Source organism: Artemia sp. Qi Xiang Cuo, chromosome 11 (assembly GCF_049724085.1).
Source record: "Artemia sp. Qi Xiang Cuo chromosome 11, ASM4972408v1, whole genome shotgun sequence".
NCBI lineage: Eukaryota > Metazoa > Arthropoda > Branchiopoda > Anostraca > Artemiidae > Artemia > Artemia sp. Qi Xiang Cuo.
The window spans coordinates 1731947-1756501 of record NC_142804.1 but is presented as its reverse complement, the minus strand read 5'-3'; the positions used below and the strand labels follow the sequence as shown (position 1 = coordinate 1756501).

General features: G+C 33.1%; 1 protein-coding gene across 2 annotated transcripts in view; it reads left to right on the top strand.

Annotated features, from left to right (window-relative positions):
* Window positions 1–24555, top strand: part of LOC148946515 (katanin p80 WD40 repeat-containing subunit B1-like) — a 256838-nt gene that overhangs the window by 45840 nt on the left and 186443 nt on the right. For both annotated transcript variants that reach the window (XM_089097401.1, XM_089097400.1), the window contains exon 4: window positions 23543–23761. In XM_089097401.1, the coding sequence (XP_088953527.1) occupies window positions 23543–23761 (219 nt within the window). The remainder of the gene's footprint in view (window positions 1–23542; window positions 23762–24555) is intronic.

The following is a 24555-nucleotide window of genomic DNA, read 5'->3' as shown; positions in this document are numbered from 1 at the left end:
TAGGTTTTCAACGAATTGGGGTTACCAGGGTCATTTAATACCGGTCCTATTAAGGAAAAGTTTTTCTGACGTATATTTATACTTCATGATATGCAAGTTTTTTTTTAGTTTAAATCCGTGGTAATTCATATGTAAGTTGTTTAGTAGTTTTTTTTTTTAAAACTTGGCTATTAGTTTAACGGGTTTCATTAATATAACGAGTAATGTTATAGAAAAGGGTAATTACTTATTTAGTTTACGAGATTTGCGAATTTTTTGCAAAAAGGTATTAGCGTAAGTGTATTGCGATGGTTAAGAATGTCTCACGGGTAATTAAAGAATGGGGTGCTTACATTAGATACTTAATAGATTTGACACTTACAAGTGACATTGCTAGAGTCAAATATATTTGGTGTTGGTGATATTATGACCCTCCAAGCCCCCTGGGGAAAGGGCTGCACAGTGTATCGGTATCGGACGTATTATTTTTGGGCGTATTGGTATCGCAGGTATCTATACAGATTTTTAGTAGCTCGTATAAAAGATATTACTCATATCTACGTTCTTCCTATAAATTCAACCATCAGCAACTTCAAAACGGCACTAAAAACGGCACTTTTGGTGCAATGTCTCAAGTGGAAAAGCTGGGGCTAGTAGACTACCAGCACTTTTAGATTGACGTTTAATGGCTCATTCGAAAGCTAATGCTCGTATCTATGTGATGTTTATCATTTATACAATCAATTAAAAAAATACTTTTTTTGTAATTTATTAATTATATTAAATAAAAAAAAACAAGTTTTTTTAAATTAAAGCAAGGAACGACGGCAAAACTTAAGCCGAACAGAAATTAGTCCGTATATGACAGGGGCGGCCCCCTCCTCAACGTCTCACAATTTAAGAAAAATTTTTTTTTTTTTAAAAAAAAACTTGGCAGGATAAAGTAAAAATTTGTAGTAAAAAGGATGGGGGTTAACAGGGGGCAGCCCCGTTCATATACAGAATAGAGTTTTATGGATATTGGTAAAAGTTGTATTTTAATTTTAAAAATTTCAATATTCGAAGCTAGCTTCAGCAGGAGCTTAGGTTAGTAGTGGTGACAATTGGGATATAAGGAGCAATTGCCCCCTATTTTTGAAAAAATACCTTTTTGTGGCATTTATACTTTTAAAAAATTCAATATTCGAATCTGTCTACAGCAGTAGCTTCGGATAGTAGTGGTGACACTTGAGATATAAGGAGCAATTGCCCACTATTTTTTAAATAAGACATTAATGTATGATTTATTCTTTTAAACAAATAAAACTTTGAATATTCGAAGATATCGTAAGAAGTCGCGTATTTTCCTAGGTTGTACACGTTTTAACTCAGTAGAACTTTACAACAATATTTGAAAAAATAAATTAGTGTTTCATTTATAATTATAAAAAATACAAAGTAAAAAATTCGAAAATATCTTAAGAAGGAGCGAAGGATACTAGGGGGGACAATTGATATATAATGAGCAATTGCCCCCGATTTTTGAAAAAAAATACGTTTTTGTGGCATTTATAATTTTAAAAAATACAAAGTTCAATATTCGAAGCTATCCACAGCAGAAGCTTAGGATTGTAGTGGTGAAAATTGAGATATAAGGAGCAATTGCCCCCTATTTTTTAAAAAAGAACTTTTTGTGGCATTTATACTTTTAAAAAATACTAAGTTCAATATTCGAACCTATCTTCAGCAGGAGATTAGGATAGTAGTGGTGACAATTGAGATATAAGGAGCAATTGCCCCCTATTTTTGAAAAAAATACCTATATGAGGGGGTTCGCTCCTTCGTCAATACCTCACTCTTTAGGCTAAAGTTTGTTTATTGCTTTCAAAAGAGCTATTTATTCTAATTAAGCGACCTTCTTGATTCAGGGGTCATTTTTGAAGAATTTGAACAAAATTTGAACTTAGCGTGAAAGGCGAGGGGTTGAGGAGGAGGGACCCCCCCTCATATATGTACTAATTGTGGTTCATTTTAGGTTTTAGTGTTTCTCCTTACTTTCAGTTGAAATTTTTTTTTTAATATTTCTAATGCACTATAACATAGAGCGCTAAAAACATCAGAATCAAATTTAGAGTGACTATTCTTACAAAATACAAAAAGTTGTAAGAAAATCGTAAATAGTTCTTAAACAACAAAAACTATTCTTAAATATAGAAAAAATCCTTTACAAAAATCCAAAATAGTTTTAGAAATACTTGTCACAAAGCACGAAAATTCTAACAACACAGAAAGTAGTTCTTACAGAATACAAGAAAGTTCAAACAAACTCCAAAAATAGTTCTTAAAAAACAAAAATTCTTCTTACGAAATACAAAAATATTTTAGACAAATCCAAAATAGTACTAACAGAATAAAAAATAGTTGTTGAAAAACTTGAAATACTTGTTACAAAACAAAAATATTTCTTAAAACATCAAAAATAGTTCTTACAGAATATACAAAGTTCAAACAAAATCAAAATTGTTCTTGTGAACCCTAAATGGTCACCCCCTAAAACGGTAAGTTAAACCTAAATGGTTATTGCTTAGTGAACTGTAATCTGTTTGAGTATGATAAAAGCTTGTGGAGTACTACATTACATTATATAAACAAACTGGGATTCTATGATAGAGTGATTACACCACTTAATAATACTGGACAGGAACTGAGTGATGTCCAGGAGGAAGTCAGTGGAATTTGCAGCTTTTTCGGAGTTGAAGCACTCTACGTAACGGGCAATGTACCTGCGGATAAAGTTTTAATTCAAAAGTGTGACCCTAGGATTCCACTTTTCAATCTAGAAGAGTTTAAGTGTCCTAAATTTGAGGGGGTTATCACCGTCCTGAAGACGAGGTTAGGTTCTTCGCACAGTGGATACCTAAGAACATACCTGATCGTGATAAATCCATAAGACATGTTAAAAACTATTCTATATCATGGGACCATCGTTTGTGGATGTTTAAGAGTGAAATCTAAGTACTATTTTTATTTAAACATTTGTTGTTTTTTTTTTCTTTCTCAAAAAAAAAAATATTTTTTAAAACTTAGAAATTTTTAAACTTTATTTATTTTTTTCTTTTTTTAAATAACTTAAAATGTAAAAATATGCTTACAGTTCTAACAATTGCGCTCTGTGATTGGTCAGAGACACGATGTGACTTCCTCATCGGTATTCTATGACCGGTTATTGACACTACCTAATCTATTGCAATTATTAAATCAGTATTTTTACGCAGTGGAACGATAAACACATAGGTCATATCTTTAAAAAAAAAATTGAAGATGGAACTTTTTAATAAAGTTTGTTTACATAACAAGGTTATTTTAGCACTGAATGCTGACAAATAGAAGAATTTAAACTTTGAAACAAGTACAGGTGGTAGCACTATTGGAAATGTATGTATGCATTGTCATGACAGTAAGGAATTAAATTTCTTTGGAATACCGAAAAAATTCCACTCTTATGTTGGTGGTTATGCGAGATTGAGATCTCCAGAGATGATTGCACTCAAAGAGAATGCCAACATAAAAATAATCATTGATGGTAGAGGACAACTCCTTGTTACTGTTGCAGGTAACACATTACCTACTGATACATCCAATCGTCACCTTTCGGGTATTAGCATTCAACGGAAGATCAATAAAAGAAAGGCCTACTCTTCTACTAATATCGTAAACCATATCTTGTCTACGTGCCGAAACTGTTACCTGTGTAAAAATAATGTGATAATAGACAGTGAAATTGCCAGAAAAATAAAAAGGGCATTGTCAGAAAATATCACGATGTAATATAAAGATGAATCGATGAAAAACAAACCACCAGCAAACGCTACTGCCATTGATCAAACAGTCATTGATCCAAATAATACCAGAGACGAAAAGAATATTGAGCCTGTTGATGAGACACCAGTAAAGATTGTGTATGAATCAAAATTTAATAACGATTATTCTACTGATTACGAACTAAGAGAAGACAATAGCTATAATATCAAGAGAGAACATGGTGAACTATTTTATGGAACCGATTCAAAATGTCCAAAGTTAATCATTGATATTAATAATGTATCATAATATATTTTTTGTATTAATATTCTACATACCATTATTTCATTAAAAATATATTATGCATTACATTGTTATGTGTTCATTATTTTTAGAGTAAGCTAGCATATTAAACGTTTAGAATGTCTAATAAAACGTCGGAGATGTAAGAAAAGGAATTTGCATACATCTATTGTCAGACACATGGGAACAAATTCTTTCTTGAATTCGCCTCCTGGATAAATAAAAAAAGACATTTCATTCAAGAAATTATGACGAAACTCTAAGTAAGCAACAAACTCTTTCTTAAATAGTTCTAATTGAATACAAAAGTTCAAACATATTCTAAAAATAATTTTTACTGAACATAAATAATTCTTACAAAATACAAGAATTTCTAAAAAATCCAAAATAGTTATTACAAAACAAAAATTATTCTTACAAAATAGAAAAAATATTTTAAACGAATCCAAAATAGTTCTAGCAGAATAAAAAATAGTTACTACAAAATATAAAATACTTTTCAAAAATAGCAAAAATTCTAAAAACATCGAAAACAGTTCTTACAGAATACAAAAAGTTCAGAAAAATCCTGAAATAGTTCTTAAAAAATATAAAAATACTTTAGACAAATCCAAAATAGTTCTAACAAAATAAAAAATAGTTCTTGCAAAATACAAAATACTTGTTACAAAACCAAAAGATTTCTAACAATATTAAAAATAGTTCTTACAGAATATAAAAGTTAAAACAAAATCCAAAGCAGTTCTTAAAAAACAGAAATAATTCTTAAAAAATAAGAAAAGTTTTAAGAAATCCAAAATAGTTCTTACAAAACAAAAATTATTCGTAATAAATATAAAAAAAATAGTTTACACAAATCCACAATAGTTCTAACAGAATATAAAATACTTCATGCAAAATACCAAATACTTGCTTCAAGACACTAAATCTCTAACAGCATCCCAAATAGTTATTATAGCATACAAAAAATTCAAACTTATTCAAAAAATAATTCTTACAAAGCAGAAACAATTCTTACAAAATACAAAAAGTTGTAAGAAAATAGAAAATAGTTCTTAAACAACAAAACTATTCTTAAAAATAGAAAAAATCCTTTACACAAATCCAAAATAGTTTTAACAGAGTTAAAAATAGCTTCTGCAAAATATGAAATACTTGTCACAAAGCACGAAAATTCTAACAACACCGAAAGTACTTCTTACAGAATACAAAAAGTTCAAACAAATTCCAAAAATTGTTCTTAAAAAACAAAAGTCATTCTTACGAAATACAAAAATATTTTAGACAAATTCAAAATAGTACTAACAGAATAAAAAATAGTTGTTGCAAAACTTGAAATACTTGTTAAAAAACAAAAATATTTCTGAAAACATCAAAAATAGTTATTACAGAATACAAAAAGTTCAAACAAAATCAAAATTGTTCTTATGAAACATAAATAATTCTTAAAAAATAATAAAATTTCTAAGAAATCCAAAATAGTTCTTACAAAACATAAATTATTCTTAGTAAATACAAAAACACTTTACGCAAATCCACAATAGTTCTAACAGAATAAAAAAATACTTGGTGTAAAATACCAAATACTTGCTTCAAGACACTAAATTTCTAACAACATCCCAAATATTTATTATAGCATACAAAAAATTCAAACATATTCAAAAAATAATTCTTACAAAGCAGAAACAATTCTTGCAATATACAAAAAGTTGTAAGACAATCAAAAATAGTTCTTAAACAACAAAAACTATTCTTAAAAATAAAAAAAATCCTTTACACAAATCAAAAATAGTTCTGACAGAGTTAAGAATATCTTCTGCAAAATATGAAATACGTGTCACAAAGCACGGATATTCTAACAACAACGAAAGTAGTTCTTACAGGATACAAAAATTTCAAACAAAATCCGAAAATAGTTCTTAAAAAAAACAAAAATTATTATTAAGAAATACAAAAATATTTTAGAGAAATCAAAAATAGTACTAACAGAATAAAAAATAGTTGTTGCAAAATTCGAAATACTTGTTACAAAACAACAAGATTTCTAACAACATCAAAAATAGTTCTTACAGAATATAAAAAGTTCAAACAAAATATAAATTTTTCTTACGAAACGGAAATAATTATTAAAAAATATAAAAAGTTGTAAGAAATCCAAATTATTTCTTACAAAACAATAAATTATTCTTAAAAAATTAAAAATAGTTAACACAAATCCAAAATAGTTCTAACAGAATAAAAAATACTTGGTGCAAAGTACAAAATACTTGCTTCAAAACATTTAATTTCTAACAACATCCCAAATAGTTCCTATAGCATACAAAAATTCAAAAATATATTTTCCCACCGCTTTCTACACATTGCAAAAAAGTGGGCAGTACGAAAACTCCACGCTTTAAACCAGACTTTTTTTTTAGTTAAATCTTTGTAAACAGCCCAGTCTCTATTTCTGACCGTTTAAGTTTTGATTTTTTTTTTCTATTTATAACAAACAATTTTCACTTAGTTACCTAGAACCATCTGACTTCTTTGTGAGGAGTAGTCATAAGACCCTTGGAAGTCTTTGCGGGGGAGGAGTCATTGAACTCCCCTTGAATATACAGTACAGATATTTAATTCAAGAAACATGATTAAACAAGTTTTGAAACTACATGCTATTTGCTTGCCTTTCCTTGGCATCTTTCCAAACGAGCGAGGGTTCCCCACTGGTTCCTACACATTGCAAAAAGTGAGCAGTACGAACACTCCACGATTTCAACCAAACTGGTTTTTTAGGGGGCCAATCCGGAGAGACATGCAAAGTCGACAGAGCTTTATTTCATTTTTTTTTAAGGGTACTTTCGCCGCGGGCTCGTGCGCGCACGTAACCTGGTCTAAATTTTCCTTAAAAAAATGAAATAAAGCTCTGTCGACTTTGCATGTCTCTCCTGATTGGCCCCCTAAAAAACCAGTCTGGTTGAAAACGTGGAGTTTTCGTACTGCTCACTTTTTGCAATGTGTAGGAACCAGTGGGGAATCCCCGCTCGTTTGGAAAGATGCCAAGGAAAGGCAAGCAAATAGCATGTAGTTTCAAATCTTGTTTAATCATGTTTCTTGAATGAAATATCTGTACTGTATATTCAAGAGGAGTTCAATGACTCCTCCCCGCAAAGACTTCCAAGGGTTTTATGACTACTCCACACAAAGAAGTCAGATGGTTTTAGGTAAATAAGTGAAAATTTTTTGTGATAAATAGAAAAAAAAATCAAAACTTACACGGTCAGAAATAGAGGCTGGGCTGTTTCCAAAGATTTAGCTAAAAAAACAGTCTGGTTTAAAGCGTTGGAGTTTTCGTACTGCACACTTTTTTGCAGTGTTTAGAGAGTGGTGGGGAAAAATATTTGTGAATTTTTGTATGCTATAGGACCTATTTGGGATGTTGTTCGACATTTATTGTTTTGAAGCAAGTATTTTGTACTTTGCATCAAGTATTTTTATTATGTTAGAACTATTTTGGATTTGTGTTAACTATTTTTTATTTTTTAAGAATAATTTATTGTTTTGTAAGAAATAATTTGGTTTTCTTACAACTTTTTATATTTTTTAAGAATTATTTCTGTTTCGTAAGAAAAATTTAGATTTTGTTTGAACTTTTTATATTGTGTAAGAACTATTTTTGATGTTTTTAGAAATCTTTTTGTTTTGTAACAAGTATTTCGAATTTTGCAACAACTATTTTTTATTCTTTTAGTACTATTTTGGATTTGTCTAAAATATTTTTTTATTTCGTAAGAATAATTTTTGTTTTTTAAGAACTATTTTCGGATTTTGTTTGAACTTTTTGTATCCTGTAAGAACTACTTTCGGTGTTGTTAGAATTTCCGTGCTTTGTGGCACGTATTTCATATTTTGCAGAAGATATTCTTAACTCTGTTAGAACTATATTGGATTTGTGTAAAGGATTTTTTCTATTTTTAAGAATAGTTTTTGTTGTTTAAGAACTATTTTTGATTGTCTTACAACTTTTTGTATATTGCAAGAATTGTTTCTGCTTTGTAAGAATTATTTTTGGAATATGTTTGATTTTTTTGTATGCTATAATAACTATTTGGGATGTTGTTAGAAATTTAGTGTCTTGAATTTGGTATTCAAATCCAAGCAAGTATTTGGTATTTTACACCAAGTATTTTTTTATTCTGTTAGAACTATTGTGGATTTGTGTAAAGTGTTTTTGTATTTACTAAGAATAATTTATGTTTTGTAAGAACTATTTTGGATTTCTTAGAACTTTTATTATTTTTTAAGAATTATTTCTGTTTCATAATAAAAATTTTGATTTTGTTTGAACTTTTTGTATTCTGTAATAACTATTTTTGATGTTTTCATAAATATTTTTGTTTTGTAACAAGTATTTCAATTTTTGCAACAACTATTTTTTATTCTGTTAGTACTATTTTGAATTTGTCTAAAATATTTTTGTATTTCGTAAGAATGATTTTTGTTTTTTAAGAACAATTTTTGGAATTTATTTGAACTCTTTGTAGTCTGTAAGAACTACTTTCGGTGTTTTTAGAATTTCCGTGCTTTGTGACAAGTATTTCATATTGTTCAGAATCTATTATTAAGTCTGTTAAAACTATTTTGGATTTGTGTAAATGGTTTTTTCTATTTTTAAGAATAGTTTTTGTTTTTTAAGAACTATTTTCTATTTTATTACAACTTTTTGTATTTTGTATTAATTGTTTCTGATTTGTAATAATTATTTTTGGAATAAGTTTGAATTTTTCGTTTGATATAATAACTATTTTGGATTTTTTTAGAAATTTAGTTTGTTGAATCAAGTATTTTATATTGTGCATCAATTATTATATATTCTGATAGAACTATTGTGGATTTGTGTAAAGTATTTTTTTATATTTATTACTAATAATTTTTTTTTTTTAATAACTATTTTTTATTTCTTAAAACTTTTTGTGTTTTTTAAGAATTATTTCTGTTTTGTAAGAACTGCTTTGGATTTTGTTTGAACTTTTATATTCTGTAAGAACTATTTTAAATGTCGTTAGAAATCTTTTGGTTTTGTAACAAGTATTTTGTATTTTGCAAGAACTATTTTTTATTCTGTTAGAACTATTTTGGATTTGTCTAAAGTATTTTTATATTTTGTAAGAACTATTTACGGATTTTTCTGAACTTTTTGTATTCTGTAAGAACTGTTTTCGATGTTTTTAGAATTTTTGCTATTTTTGAAAAGCATTTTATATTTTGTAGTAACTATTTTTTATTCTGCTAGAACTATTTTGGATTCGTTTAAAATATTTTTTATATTTTTTAATAATAATTTTTGTTTTTTAATAACTATTTTGGATTTTTTAGAACTTCTTGTATTTTGTAAGAATTATTTATGTTCAGTAAAAATTATTTTTATAATATGTTTGAACTTTTGTATTCAATTAAAACTATTTAAGAAAGAGTTTGTTGCTTACTTAGAGTTTCGTCATAATTTCTTGAATGAAATGTCTTTTTTTTAGTTATAAAGGAAGCAAATTGAAGAAACAATTTGTTCCCATGTGTCTGACAACAGATGTATACAAATTCCTTTTCTTACATCTCCGACGTTTTATTAGACATTCTAAACGTTTGATATGCTAGCTTACTCTAAAAATAATGAACACATAACAATGTAATGCATAATATATTTTTAATGAAATAATGCTATGTAGAATATTAATACAAAAAATATATTACGATACATTATTATTATCAATGATTAACTTTGGACATTTTGAATCTGTTCAATAAAATAGTTCACCATGTTCTCTCTTGATATTATAGCTATTGTCTTTTCTTAGTTCGTAATCAGTAGAATAATCATAATTCCATTTTGAGTCATACACAATTTTTACTGGTGTCTCATCAACAGGCTCAATATGCTTTTCGTCTGTGGTCTTATTTGGATCAATGACTGTTTGATCAATGGCAGTAACGTTTGCTGGTGCTTTGATTTTCACCGATTCATCTTTATATTCCATAGTCATATTTTCTGACAATACCCTTTTTACTTTTCTGGCATTTTCAAAGTCTATTAACACATAATTTTTAAGCAGGAAACAGTTTAAGCATGTAGACAAGAGATTGCTTACGAGATTAATAGAAGAGAAGGATTTTCTTTTATTGATCTTCCGTTGAATGCTAATACCCGAAAGGTGACGATTGGATGTATCAGTAGGTAATGTGTTTCCTGCAACAGTAACAAGGAGTTGTCCTCTATCATCAATGATTATTTTTATGTTGGCATTCTCTTTGAGTGCAATCATCTCTGGAGATCTCAATCTCGCATAACCAGCAACATAAGAGTTGAATTTTTTCGGTATTCCAAAGAAATTTAATTCCTTACTCTCATGACAATGCATACATACATTTCCAATAGTGCTACCACCTGTACTTGTTTCAAAGTTTAAATACTTCTCTTTGTCAGCATTCAATGCTAAAATAACCTTGTGATGTAAACACACTTTATTAAAACGCTCCATCTTCACTTTTTTTTTAAAAGATATGACTTATGTTTTTATCATTCCACTGCGTACAAAATACTGATTGAATACATGCAATAGATTTGGTAGTGTCAATCACCGGTCTGAGAATACCGGTGGGGAAGTCGAAGCGGTTCACTGACAAAAACCCGCGCTCAATGTTTATACCATTATTCAATTTTTTAATAATACTTCTATGAAAAAAAATAATAAAATTCAAACATATGAAAAATTTGTCATTTATAATAAAGATTTTTTTTTTTTGAGAAAGAAAAAAAAAACAACAACAAAATTTATACTAAAATTATTACTTAGAGTTCACTCTTAAACAATTAACAAAGATGTGTCCGCGATATAAAAGAGTTTTTTAACATTTCCTATGGCTTAATCATGATCAGGTATTTTCGGCTCTCACAAATGTTCGAATAACGTAAGCTCATTTTCAGGGCTAAGATAACCCCCCTCGCTGTTAGGAAAGTTAAACTCATATGGATGGACAGGCAGACAACTATGGTCACACATTTGAATTAAAACTTTATCTGTAGGTACATTGACCTTTACGTAGAGTGCTTCAACTCCGAAAAAGCTGCAAATTCCACCGACTTCCTCCTGGACATTTCTCAGTTCCTGACCAGTATTATTATGTGGTGTAATCACTCTATCATAGAATCCCAGTTCGTTTATATAATGTAATGTAGTACTCCACAAGCTTTTATCATACTCAAACAGATTACATTTCACAAAGCCATAACCATTGAGGTTTAACTTATCGTTTTAGGGGGTGACCATTTTGGGTTCACAAGAACAATTTTGATTTTGTTTGAACTTTTTATATTCGGTAAGAACTATTTTTGATGTGTTAAGAAATGTTTTTGTTTTGTAACAAGTATTTCAAGTTTTTCAACAACTATTTTTTATTCTGTTAGTACTATTTTGGATTTGTCTAAAATATTTTTGTATTTCGTAAGAATGATTTTTGTTTTTTAAGAACTATTTTTGGAATTAGTTTGAACTTTTTGTATTCTGTAACAACTACTTTCGGTGTTTTTAGAATTTTCGTGCTTTGTGACAAGTATTTCATATTTTGCAGAAGCTATTTTTAATTCTGTTAAAAATATTTTTGATTTGTGTAAAGGATTTTTTCTATATTTAAGAATAGTTTTGTTGTTGAAGAACTATTTACGATTTTCTTACAACTTTTTGTATTTTGTAAGAATAGTCCCTCTAAAGTTGATTCTGATGTTTCTAGCGCTCTATGTTATAGTGCATTAGAAATATTCAAAAAAAAATTTCAACTGAAAGTAAGGAGAAACACTAAAACTTAAAATGAACCAAAATTATTACGTATATGAGGGGGGTTCCCTCCTCCTCAACGCCTCGCCTTTCACGCTAAGTTCAAATTTTGTTCCAATTCTTTAAAAATGACCCCTGAATCAAAAGGGTCGCTTAATTAGAATAAATAGCTCTTTTGAAAGCAATAAACAAACTTTAGCCTAAAGAGTGAGGTATTGACGAAGGGGCGAACCCCCTCATATATGTATTTTTTTCAAAAATAGGGGGCAATTGCTCCTTATATCTCAATTGTCCACAATACTATAATAAGCTCAATCTTTATATTTGTTATTATTTTTATCTTTTTTTATATTATTATAATAAATAACAAAATTAGGTATTTTTTCAAAAATAGGGGGCAATTTCTCCTTATATCTCAATTGTCACCACTACCATCATAAGCTCCTGCTGAAGCTAGTTTCGAATATTGAACTTTGTATTTTTTAAAATTATAAGTGCCACAAAAAGGAATTTTTAAAAAATAGTGGGCAATTGTTCCTTATATCTCAATTGTCACCACTACTATCCTAAGCTCCTGCTGGAGCTAGATTAGAATATTTAATTTTTTAATAGTATAAATGCAACAACAATGTATTTTTTCAAAAATAGGGGTCAAATGCTCCTTATATCTCAATTGTAACCACTACTATCCTAAGCTTCTGCTGAAGATAGATTCTAATATTGAACTTTGTATTTTTTAAAAGTATAAATGCCACAAAAATGTATTTTTTGTTAAAAAATAGGGGACAATTGCTCCGAATATCAAAATTGTCACCACTACAATCATAAGCTCCTTCTGAAGATATGTTCGATTATTGAACTTTGTATTTTTTAAAAGTATAAATGCCACAAAAAGTTATTTTTTCAAAAATAGGGGGCAATTGCTTCTTATATCTCAATTGTCCCCACTACTATCCTAAGCTCCTGCTGAAGCTATCCTAGTATTTTGAACTTTTTATTTTTCTAAAAGTATAAATCCCACAAAAAGGTATTTTTTCAAAAATAGTGGGCGATTGCTCCTTATATCTAAAGTGTCAACACTCCTAACATAAGCTACTGCTGAAGCTGGCTTCGAATATTGAAATTTTTAAAATTATAAATGCCAAAAACAGTTATTTTTTCAAAAATATGGGGCAATTGCTCCTTATATCTCAATTGTCACCATTACTATCCTAAGCTCCTGCTGAAGCTAGCTTCGAATATTGAACTTTGTATTTTTTAAAAGTATAAATGCCACAAAAAGGTATTTTTTTCAAAAATAGGGGGCAATTGCTCCTTATATCCCAATTGTCACCACTACTATCCTAAGCTCCTGCTGAAGCTAGCTTCGAATATTGAACTTTTTAAAATTAAAATACCACTTTTACCAATATCCATAAAACTCTATTCTGTATATGAAAGGGGCGGCCCCCACCACAACACCGCGCTTTTTAAGAAAAATTTTGAATTTATCACGACACTTTTTTTTTTAAACAATAAAAACTTTCGCGTAAAGAGCACGACCTTGAGGAGGGGGGCAGCCCCCTTTCATATACGGAATAATTTCTGTTCGGTTTAAGTTTTACCGTCGTTCCGTTCTTTAATTTAAAAAACATTTTTTTTTTTATATAATATAATTAAGAAGTTAAATAAAAAGTATTTTTTTAATTTATGGTATAAATGATAAACATAAAGTAGATAAGAGCATTAGCTTTCGAATGAGCCATTAAACGTCAATCTAAAAGTGCTGGTAGTCCACTAGCCCCAGCTTTTCCACTTGAGACATTGCACCAAAAGTGCCGTTTTTAGTGCCGTTTTGAAGTTGCTGATGGTTGAATTTATAGGAAGAACGTAGATGAGTAATATCTTTTATACGAGCTACTAAAAATCTGTATAGATACCTGCGATACCAATACGCCCAAAAATAATACGTCCGATACCGATACACTGTGCAGCCCTTTCCCCAGGGGACTTGGAGGGTCATAATATCACCAACACCAAATATATTTGACTCTAGCAATGTCACTTGTAAGCGTCAAATCTATTAAGTATCTGATGTAAGCACCCCATTCTTTAATTACCCGTGAGGCATTCTTAACCATCGCAATACCTTTACGCTAATACCTTTTCGCAAAAAATTCGCAAATCTCGTAAACTAAAGAAGTAATTACCCTTTTCAAGAACATTACTCGTTCTATTAATGAAACCCATGAAACGAATAGCCAAGTTTAAAAAAAACAACCTACTAATCAACTTACAGATGAATGACCACGGATTTAACATAAAAAAAAACTTGCATATCATGAAGTAGAAATCTACGTCAGAAAAACTTGTCCTTAATAGAACCAGTATTAAATGATCCTGGTAACCCCAATTCGTTGAAAACTTAAATACATATCCATGCCTCAGGCGTAGGGTTACGTGTAGGTTCTCAATCTTATATGGCCTTACTACTGATATAGCCTATGTAGTGGTACCAACACTTTGGTGCCACTTCCTTTTTTAGAATATCGGTTGCTAACTCCTTACTTACAGTTCGTTCCCACGAACTGTTTGATTAGCCAGGCAAAATTTTCCAAAAGACTTCTAAATTGGGTGGCTATATCAGTTTTATCATCCAACCTCCTCAAACCCATTGTAGGACCAGGATGTTCTCTTTGCTGCGCAAGATAGTGGGCAACGGCACTTTGCTTTTCCCGATCGCTTACCTTGCTTAAAAGGGCGCTAGATAAAAGTATTCCCTTGAATAATGTCCAAGCTCCATAATAATACCTGTCAACAAAGAGAAGCCCAGATTTATGAATGATTTGTATTTTACCTCATACTTTTGCTATAGACGCGAAAATTATAATACCATGAATTGTATCAACACTATTATGTTTCCTAGTATTTTATATTGATACCATATTTTTGTATATTTTGTCGGATTCTATATTATGAGAGAATGATTGATGTTCCAAGTTTGCATCTTTTTTAGTTATAAAAAAGTAGCCTACACCACATACGGTCAGCCTTACTCGCCGAATTTCGAGCTGGATAAATCATTGGTACTGTGACCCAGAGGCGTTTTTTGGGGAGGGGAGAGACCTGCCCCGGGTGATGAAATGTTAGAGGCGCAAAATTTCAAACAAATAATCTAACGGTTATAATCATTTCGTAATTTTTGGGATTTTATTTTTATGAAAATAAATTAGGGGACCCAGTTAGCTGTAATTATTAGCAACATTTTCACTCTTCCCATATCTTCATCACCACTCCTTGAAAATAAAAGTAAATAGATCGAATTTAAGCAATTTTAAATTGAATTTCAAGCAAAAAGTAAGTAGACGGATTTAAAGAATTAAGAACAATCAGTTTGACAAGATAATTAACGATTTTACAGAGGCTGAAGTAAGAGAAATCAAGTTTAAATAAATGGAGATTTAAAAAATTGAAATTTGTTCAAATAAATGGAAATTTTGTTATTAAATGACATTTTTTGTTAAAATTGGGTCTGTATATTTTTGGGAGAGATAGGGAGGGGTGCTAATCAAGATTTCGCCCTGGGCGCAAGAGAGGCCGGAACCGCCACTGCCGCGGCCGTAATATTTTTTGACGAGTGTGACTATGCTGTGGACCAAGGATAAGTTTTCATTTAAGTTTCTACGATCATTTTGGGAAAGAAAAAATAGACAACGCAAATCAAACCTATTTCCAATTCGTTTTTTTTTCTCTAGAGAATCTCATAGCTGAAATGAAAAACGTGTTCTATAGTTGCTTTATCAGGATCATGCCCGAGAAAGGTTTTGCTGCATTTGAGTTTTCTGACAAATTCTTCCGAAATTATTTCAAAAGTTCATACAAAACTGTACCTGCGATGTCAAGGCCCTATGAAGTCCTACATCAACTATGCTGCATGAATTATGTCGTGAAGCAACCCAAGAGGCAGTATCTATTGACAAATCATCTAAGGCTTAACAAAATTTTTTAGCTACTTATGCTTATCAACTGAATTGATATCCCACCTTTATTATGGATACAGATGACAATAATTTAGTATTTTCCTGATAGAGGTCCAATTGACACCCGGACACCTAATTCCATAATTTTAGCAGTTGACCTGTAGTAGAATGAACTTCGCCAACCTGTTTATCTACTAGGCTGACGAAAAGGAATTTTGATCGTCCATCCCCTACGGCAGCCTTGGACAGAGGTTGGATCGGTTGAAGAACATATAGATGTGTAGCTACGAGCCTATTTCTTATTTCCAACCATATATGTTTGGGATCAGGGTTGCCACCACGATCAGTTCCTAAAGTGCTAAAATTGCCCAATTGTGCGTGCGACCCAAATTTGCGTGGTCTGTTTACGTGTTCTTTGTTTAGTTTTAGGTCAATTTTTTAATCTTTTTTATGTCTGGTTATTTCAAACTTAACGACAATCCTTCGAAATGAATACGGTAAAAAGCCGGTCCTGGTCATATCAAACTTTGCGCCAATCTTTCGAAACAAATGCGGCAAAAAGGTGGTCCGCCTTTGTTTTATTAATTCCTCTTGAAAATCATCATTATTTCATCCAAGACAAAATCAAAAAATTGTAGCATGATACAGTTTGTAGAACGTTCGTGCTACAATTTGGTCATTCAATGTAACACGTGCAACAGTGCTACACATGATCAAATAGTGCTAAAAAGCTCTTTCGTGCTACAGGTAGCAACCCTGTCTGAGATCCGTCACCTCTTCTGGTAAATGTACTAATGATAAGATAAGATTTTATTCATCTTATGAAGCATTGCATTCCCCCTCCCCCTTAGCCTCACGTCTGAGGTCAAATTGATCCTTGAAAGGGCATAAAAAGGCCATTAACCGGGCGTTAGAATCAGCTTGGACTAGATCCAGTAATGAATTTTGGTTGTTCTGGACCGCAAAACGCACAGGTGCGACGCTAGCGCTTCCTCTTTTTATTTATGTATGTTCGCTCGCTCTGCAATGCCACCAGGACACCAATGAAGGAATCCTCTCCGCCACAAAGGATAGATTAGAAACAGGTGGCAGAAAATCAACGTAAGGACGATTAGCCTACTCTTCACCAAGCGTGATTGAATTCTGACAGCCACTTCTGGTAGATGCCCCGATATCAAGAGTTTAGGGGGGGGGGCTCCCTATCCATTGCAGGACCTGTTGCCCATCATTGTAATTTTTCAGACAAACGTAATTTGAAGCCCAGTTATTCAGCAATAAGCTGGATTTTCAAAGGAGCTCAGATGCCAAGTTGGCTGACGATTGGTGATCTGCTCCCATTTTGGTTACATAGTGCCAATCAACGGGTTTCTTTATAAGCCTTTAAGTAGAAAACGCTTTTTGACACAAAACACAGTGTTTGTGGTTCTTTTATTTAAAGCCGTCGTTTGCTTGGTTAATTTCCTGTGACCAAGCCACCACCTTTGGACTGTATTAACTAAATTCTTTTGACAAACGGACATTGGCATTTACCGTTTAATTGATTTCTGGGGTCGAAGTCTCTTGGCTTCAATTTTATAAATCTGTCTTGATTGTGTATTTGTGAACCGGTATGACGCACCTTCCTGTCGCAAGGCCTTTTCCCTCGAGGAGTTTATTTAATAAAACCCTGTGGGCCTATGTTCTTTTCAGAAGTCTAAGGATCTTTAAGGGCTTTTGTGGTCAAAATTTCTTTATGATTGTAAATTTTCTTAAGGATTTCCTAAGACCAACCGTAGGTAATTCCTGCTGAAAAACAGTCACTGTGTATCCAGTATATTTTGTGAATGTTATTATCACTGTCTAATAAAATGATTTATCCCTATTCGAACTTTTATTTATCGTTAACACCAACCGTAAGATTACCTTTCAAAATTCACGACAAAACTCCTTGGGATTTTTCTGAATATTTGGAAACTCCAGTTCTGAGATTGGGATCTTAGGAAATAGTTTTATGATTACTCGATATCATGATTTTATATATATTATGTATTATATAAGTATACATTTCACATTTATCTGTTGCTAGCCTATCAGAGGCAAAACAAACGTGAGCGTATTTTATCTATGAAACATTTTTTTCAATGGCTTTTGTCTTCATTCAAGTCTTCTTGTCTCTGTCTACATGTCCTAAATTAAGTTTTAACGCCCGCTTGCACTCCCTCGAACACTTCCTAAAAGTTTCAACCTTATCACCAAAACCGTTCTAAAGATATTGCAGATGTGCTGTTTTGATCACCTGGTAATGCGTAATGTCTTTTTATTTACATCGCTACTTAACCGTGAATGGATTGTAGTTCTCGTTGAGGCATATGTTGAAAAACTATTTAAGGTGGATCGAACACGTAACATTTTTGGCCACCCTCCAGCCACCCTGTCGTTCCCCACATTTTCCTACACTACCTGAAAGTTTCGACTTTATACTCCCAGGCGTTTTTGTGATTTTACCTATGTATTGCTTTGATAACTTGGATGAACTAAGTGTGTTTATTTATTTGTTTATTTTTATTATTCAACTCTCTTCCCACAGGATTTAGCTGAACGTCAATTGGTGCCACGTTCACCACACTATTTTAAATCTTGAACTTGACACCCCAAGGCATTCCCAAGATATTGCGAATACGCCATAATGACAACCTGGCGTCATATAATGTCGTTCAACTTACCTCATTGCTTACTTGAGCATAGACTTTAACTCCAATAGGAGCTTATAGTGCAAAAACCTTTTGGTGCATCAGATTGTTCTATAACCCCTTTCCCTTCATCCCAAAACAACATTTGAAGTATTGTTGCCCTACTTTCACCCTTTCTTTTGTCATCAGTTTTAAAAGTTCCGATTTCATCCCGAAACCGTTCGCGAGATTACAAACATGGTATATCGTTGACCTAGATACGCATAGTGTCATATGAACTACCTCTCCTAATTCAAACTTGAGATTCGCGTATCCCCCTCCCCTTTCCCCTCCAAATTGCACTGATAGTTTCAGCTCGATCTTCTAAACCATTCCAGAGATATTGCAGATAAATCTGAAAACTCGAGCGTATATAGCCTACCGTCTTTTAACTCCGGTGACCTATTTATTAGACCTTTTGATGTTCTGAATAAAATAACTATCTCAGAATTTTGATTCAATATCAGGGGGGTGCGGGGCTAGGTAGCAGGGAAGGAGACGGGAGGGAGGTTAATTTCAATAGAATAGGCCCCCTCCGAAGTTTCTGCGACCATCCCTTTTATTCGAAGTGAGCGGGGAAAAAAGTTGTACATTGAAGGTGTATGACTCTTTACTTAGGTCGCGGTAGAGCGCTGTCTCTAATTTAAAACTTGGATTTTGTTTTAATTGTCATCTTTAGTGATTATCCGCCGTATTTTTTGTCTCTACTAATGACTCGGCTGCCTTCTTTCAATCTCAGGCACTAATTACTTGACCACCCCCTTCTAAGCCTGGGGTCATCCCTCTCTGATCGTTATAGATGTCCTGGTTTAACTGTTGGGAAGGCGTCATAACATCTAACCGTCAGGAGCACTAACGTCATTTCGTCTACAAAATCCGTCAGAACCACTAACCGTCTTAACATCTAAAATTTAAAAACTTTAGTTTTTTGGGGTCTAGGGGGGAAAAGGTACCTAGGTTATGTTAGGTAAAGTATTTAATATATGCTATGCTTTACCCCCACCCCTGATGTGCAAATATATAGCCGAAATTTGTTTTTAAACTATTATATAAACTTATAAAAATTTTTAGATGTTATGACGGTTAGTGCTTGTGACGGTTAGTCGAAATGGTAGCACCCCTAACTGTTTACTTCAATATGAACGATCGCAGCTTTTTCAGCTTTTTAAGGGGCAAAATCGCAGCTGTTTAAGGTGCTATAAAGGTCAAAATTTCTCAGGCTTGTTCGGGGTCGTTTGAATCGATTGTTAACAACCTCTCCACCCCACCCCCGACCATCAATTGTAAGTTTATTTGTACCAAGTTCCAGTTCTTTTGGAATTTAAAATATTTTTCGTTGTTGTTGTTCCAAAATGATGTTTTTGTTTGACAGTGGAAAATTAAGAGACAAAAGATAATTAGGGATTACTCCCGGGACTTCTTTTAAACGGTAAAAAAACCATCAAAAATAAATTATCAAGCTAACATTGTTGTTAAGGTCTATAATTTAGCACAGAAATGGACCTAAGGTCAAAAGAAGATAAGAAAAAAAAATCTAAAACTTACATAAAAAATAAGTCCTCCTTTTAACGCTGACACAAGAAACAACTGGACCAATCCACAAAACAAATGTTCTAAAATCCAAGACAACCGGAAACTGACAGTCTTGAAATATTAAGACAAACATCAAGGACTTTTCTAAGTGGCGTTTATGAAAAAAGATATTGTGTCACTTCATAGAAAAAACAACAGTCCTAGTTAGGAATAATTCATATATATACCGAAAATTCATGCTTATACCTGTATTAATTTTTTTTTATGATTTTAAGATGAGAAAAAGAACTTGACAACAATGTCATCAATTTTTTTTTCATCTTGTCATGCTTAGCCAGTTAATCGTGAGTTAATCGTGATCGTAACCAGTTAATCGTAAATAGTAAGAAACTATTTTGTGATAATTTCCTACAAACTGTGGGTTAAGCCTTCGCTTATATCACCTAGTGATGTTTGCTCAAACAAAAACTTGCCACAAGTAAGTCAAAAGTATATTCTGCAGCGCATGGCCGTATCCAGTTTTATTTGTTCTGGGAGGCGGGGTATATTTTTTACAAAAGAAAAATCATCAAAAATGTGTTTATATGCATTTTGTTACGTTTTTACGCGGCAAATTTAGCGACGGTCCAAATCCAAACCCCCTAGCGTCTCCCCTGGTTATGGCCTTGCTGCAGTGGCCGATGAAAACTTTTCTGGTATTTTTACTAGATTTTTGAAAAATCATATTTAGTTTATATGCGGTTGGATTCTTGAATCTAAGTCCAATAGATAGATTTATTGAAAAAAGGCCTTAAAAACACTACACCAAAGACGCCGCTATGAGTTGCTGCCAGGGGGAGAATTTTCAAATGAACAGGTGTAATATGATAATAAATTATAGCACTCTAAATGCGATAATAAGACAACAACATCTTCATTAGAACGGTAATGAATCATTTTTTAATAGATCCAAGGGCAAAGGAGAGCGAATAATCAGGGACATGTGTCTCAAGATGAAGCTTTATATTGTCTTATCTTTTTCCCCGGGTTGACTTAGGGGAGGGGGGCGCCCAACTTCAAAAATCACGTACATCAGGTGCTGCGTGCCAAGCGTGGCGGAAACTTCGCCAAGGGTGGTGGAACTGCTCGGCACTTTGACTCCATTGTTTGACAATGTCGTTGTGAGGTGTACTCCAGGTGGTGGAACGCGGGCACCCCTCGGGTTGCCTATTGCCAATCCCCTGGTAGGCGATACACCAATATATGCATCCTTGAGTATATAGCGAGAATTTGATCTTTGTCTTTGTTCAAACATGGGTTTATAATGTAATTAAATAAAAAGAACAAGTTTTTTCAACTGAAAGTAAGGAGCAGCATTAAAACTTAAAGAGAACAGAAATTATTACGTATATGAGAAGGTTCACCCCCTAGTCAATACCTCGCTCTTAACGCTAAAGTTCGAACTTTGTTCCAATTTTTTAAGAATGACCCCTGAATCGCAAAGGCCGTTTAATTAGAATAGATAGCTCTTTTGAAGTACTAAAAGAAAACTTTATCTTAGAGAGCGAGATATTGACCAGGGGGCGAACCCCCTCATATACGTAATAATTTTTGTTTGCTTTAAGTTTTAATGTTGCTCCTTACTTTCAGTCGAAAAAACTTGTTTTTTATTTAGTTTCTGATCGTTTCCGGCACCCCCTTCATAGAAATGTTCCTTCCCCCATGAAAAAAATCCTCCATGGAAAGGTCCTCTTACGTAATCTCCTTCTCCGACCCCCCCCCCCAAAAAAAAAAAGAAAAAAACCCTCCTGAAAACGTCTGTATGGTCCCTCGACTCAAAGCTTGTGCCTTCGGATTGGAAGAGCTCTTACATTACACCAATATTCAAGAAAGGTGACAAGGAAAATGCAGAGAATTATCGACCAATTAGCTTAACCTCAGCTGAAGCAAAAACCCTGGAACGCATTGTGAACGCCGAAATTCTAACACATCTTCTGTCCAACAGTATACTGTCTCCAGACCAGCATGGCTTCCTTCCCAGAAAGTCAGTTGAGACCAACTTACTTGAAACCTACAATATCATCACTGACCTTCTGGAGAGGGGATTACCTGTTGACCTTATTTTGCTTGACCTCGCCAAAGCGTTCGACCAGCCGCTCCCATTCTGTCTTCCTGGGACTTTACAACGCTATTGTTAGGCCATTCTTGGACTTTTGGATATGCCTGACCTCCACCTCCTATAAGCATGACACCAGAATAACTGAAGGAATCCACAGACATGCCACTAAATGCATCACGTGTTTGTGAAATATGCCATATGATAAGAGCCTGGAGCACCTAAGACAACAAACACTGGTCTTCAGATGCATTGCAGATGTGATATGATGCTGACCTACAAATATAATAGCCAACCAAACAACACTCTCCTCACAAAACATACAGGTTAACACAAAACTAGAGGACACTCAGAGAAGCTAGCAAAGCAAAGAGTGAAGACCAGAATACACCAAAACTTTTTTACCAAGTATATTTCCAACAACAGGAACAACCTCCAAGACAAAACTGTGACTGCACCCACTAGTGCCTCCTTCAAGTCAAAATATGACAAAGTATGGAACAACAAGCAATGGAATACAGTCCATCTCTCTCAGCTGCCAACTAATGCAACATCAGTGGGCCTATTTCACAGTGACGTTCCAAATTAACATCATTGACGTAAAACAGAACAGATCTAGCATGGACCTTATTTCGCTCCGAAGTGCGAATTAAGGCAATCAAGGTATACTTAACAATAACCAATACTATGTGTAAACAATGGGCAAAGCTCATAACTTGCAGCCCTTCCCCCGGGGACTGCGGGGGAATAAGTCATCCTCAATGACATATTTATTATATTTTCGACTGTGCTGAACAAAATGCTATCTCAAAATTTTGATCGGGTGACTTTGGGGAAAAAATGAGCATGGGAGGGGGCCTAGTTGCCCTCCAATTTTTTGGTCACTAAAAAAGGGCACTAAAACTTCTAATTTCCGCTCGAATAAGCCCTCTCGCGATATTCTAGAACCACTGGATCGATACGATCACCCCTGGAAAAGACAAATAAACACGCATCCGTGATCTTTCTTCTCGCAAAAAAATACAAAATTCCACATTTTTGCAGATAGGAGCTTGAAATCTCTAGGGCTTTCTGATACGCTGAAACTGATGGTTTGATTTTCATTAATATTCTCTCACTTTTGGGGGTGTTTCCCCCGTTCTTCGAAAATAAAGCAAATTTTTTCAGGCTCGTAACTTTTGATGGGTAAGACTAAACTTGATGAAACTAAACTTATATATTTGAAATCAGCATAAAAATCCAATTCTTTTGATGTATCAAAATTCCGTTGTTTAGAGTTTCTGTTACTATTGCGCCGGGTCGCTTCTTACTTACAGTTCGTTACCACGAATTATTTGAAAATCTTTGAATGCATAGTTTATTTACGTTTTTCTTTTATAGAGCTTTCCTGGTCACACTCATCCACTGGAAGCTGTTAAATTCTCTTCGAATGAAGAGCTCGTCTGCGGTGGATCCCAATCTGGGGCCATTAGGGTCTGGGACTTAACCGCAGCGAAACTGCTTCGTACCTTAACTGGTCATAGAGGTGGAGTTAAAACATTGGATTTTCATCCATATGGGGATTTCGTCGTCTCAGGATCCCAGGATAATTCGATTAAAGTAAGTTGCTTTGGGATTTTTTTTTTGTTGGTACTGTCCATATCGACTCTACAACAATATAAGATCGTAAGTTCCTAGTATGGAACTCTGCAATAATACCATTTTAATTATACCGCAGGCTACATTCTTAAGAGGCGGCACTCTTCTTTATTCTTTTGACAGGTCCGTGTTGTAGATTGGTTCAAGCCGCTATACATTCAATACAGATACATAGGTGCAACCTATGACTAGAGAAAGAGGGAGGGATTAGAGGGAGAGAAAATGGGAGGGGTATTATTTGTTCTGAAGGAGTGGGAGGAAAATGCTGCGCGTTAGGCCACAATTACCCAATTTTTCAAGGAAAGGAACGTCAGTTTATCATTGTGACTCTATTAGAAGTGTTGGTGGGATATACTTTTGGGAGTTTTCATTCTCTTAACTCAGCTTTCTAAGTGAGTCGTTCAGCAACCACCACAGAAAATGCAAAATTAAAAATATTACTGTGCACTAAGTATCTGAAAAAAAAGCTCTTGTTTTTGTTTGTTTGGTTGATAGAGAATGTGCATATAACTGCGTTTTGTAACAAACTCGGCACCGTACAAAAAATTTCGTTATATAATCGTATCATCGTATGCAAAAGTATCAAATCCTAATTTTATGCAAAAGTATCAAAATATAAGACGGGGCTTTCATACATGTACATAGAGAATGAAGAATATCCCCATTGAGATTCGTCCGAAGTCCCCCCCCCCCCTTCGGAAGAAAGTGACATGAATATAAACATTTTTCTCATTTAGGTCCCTTCCTCTCACTAG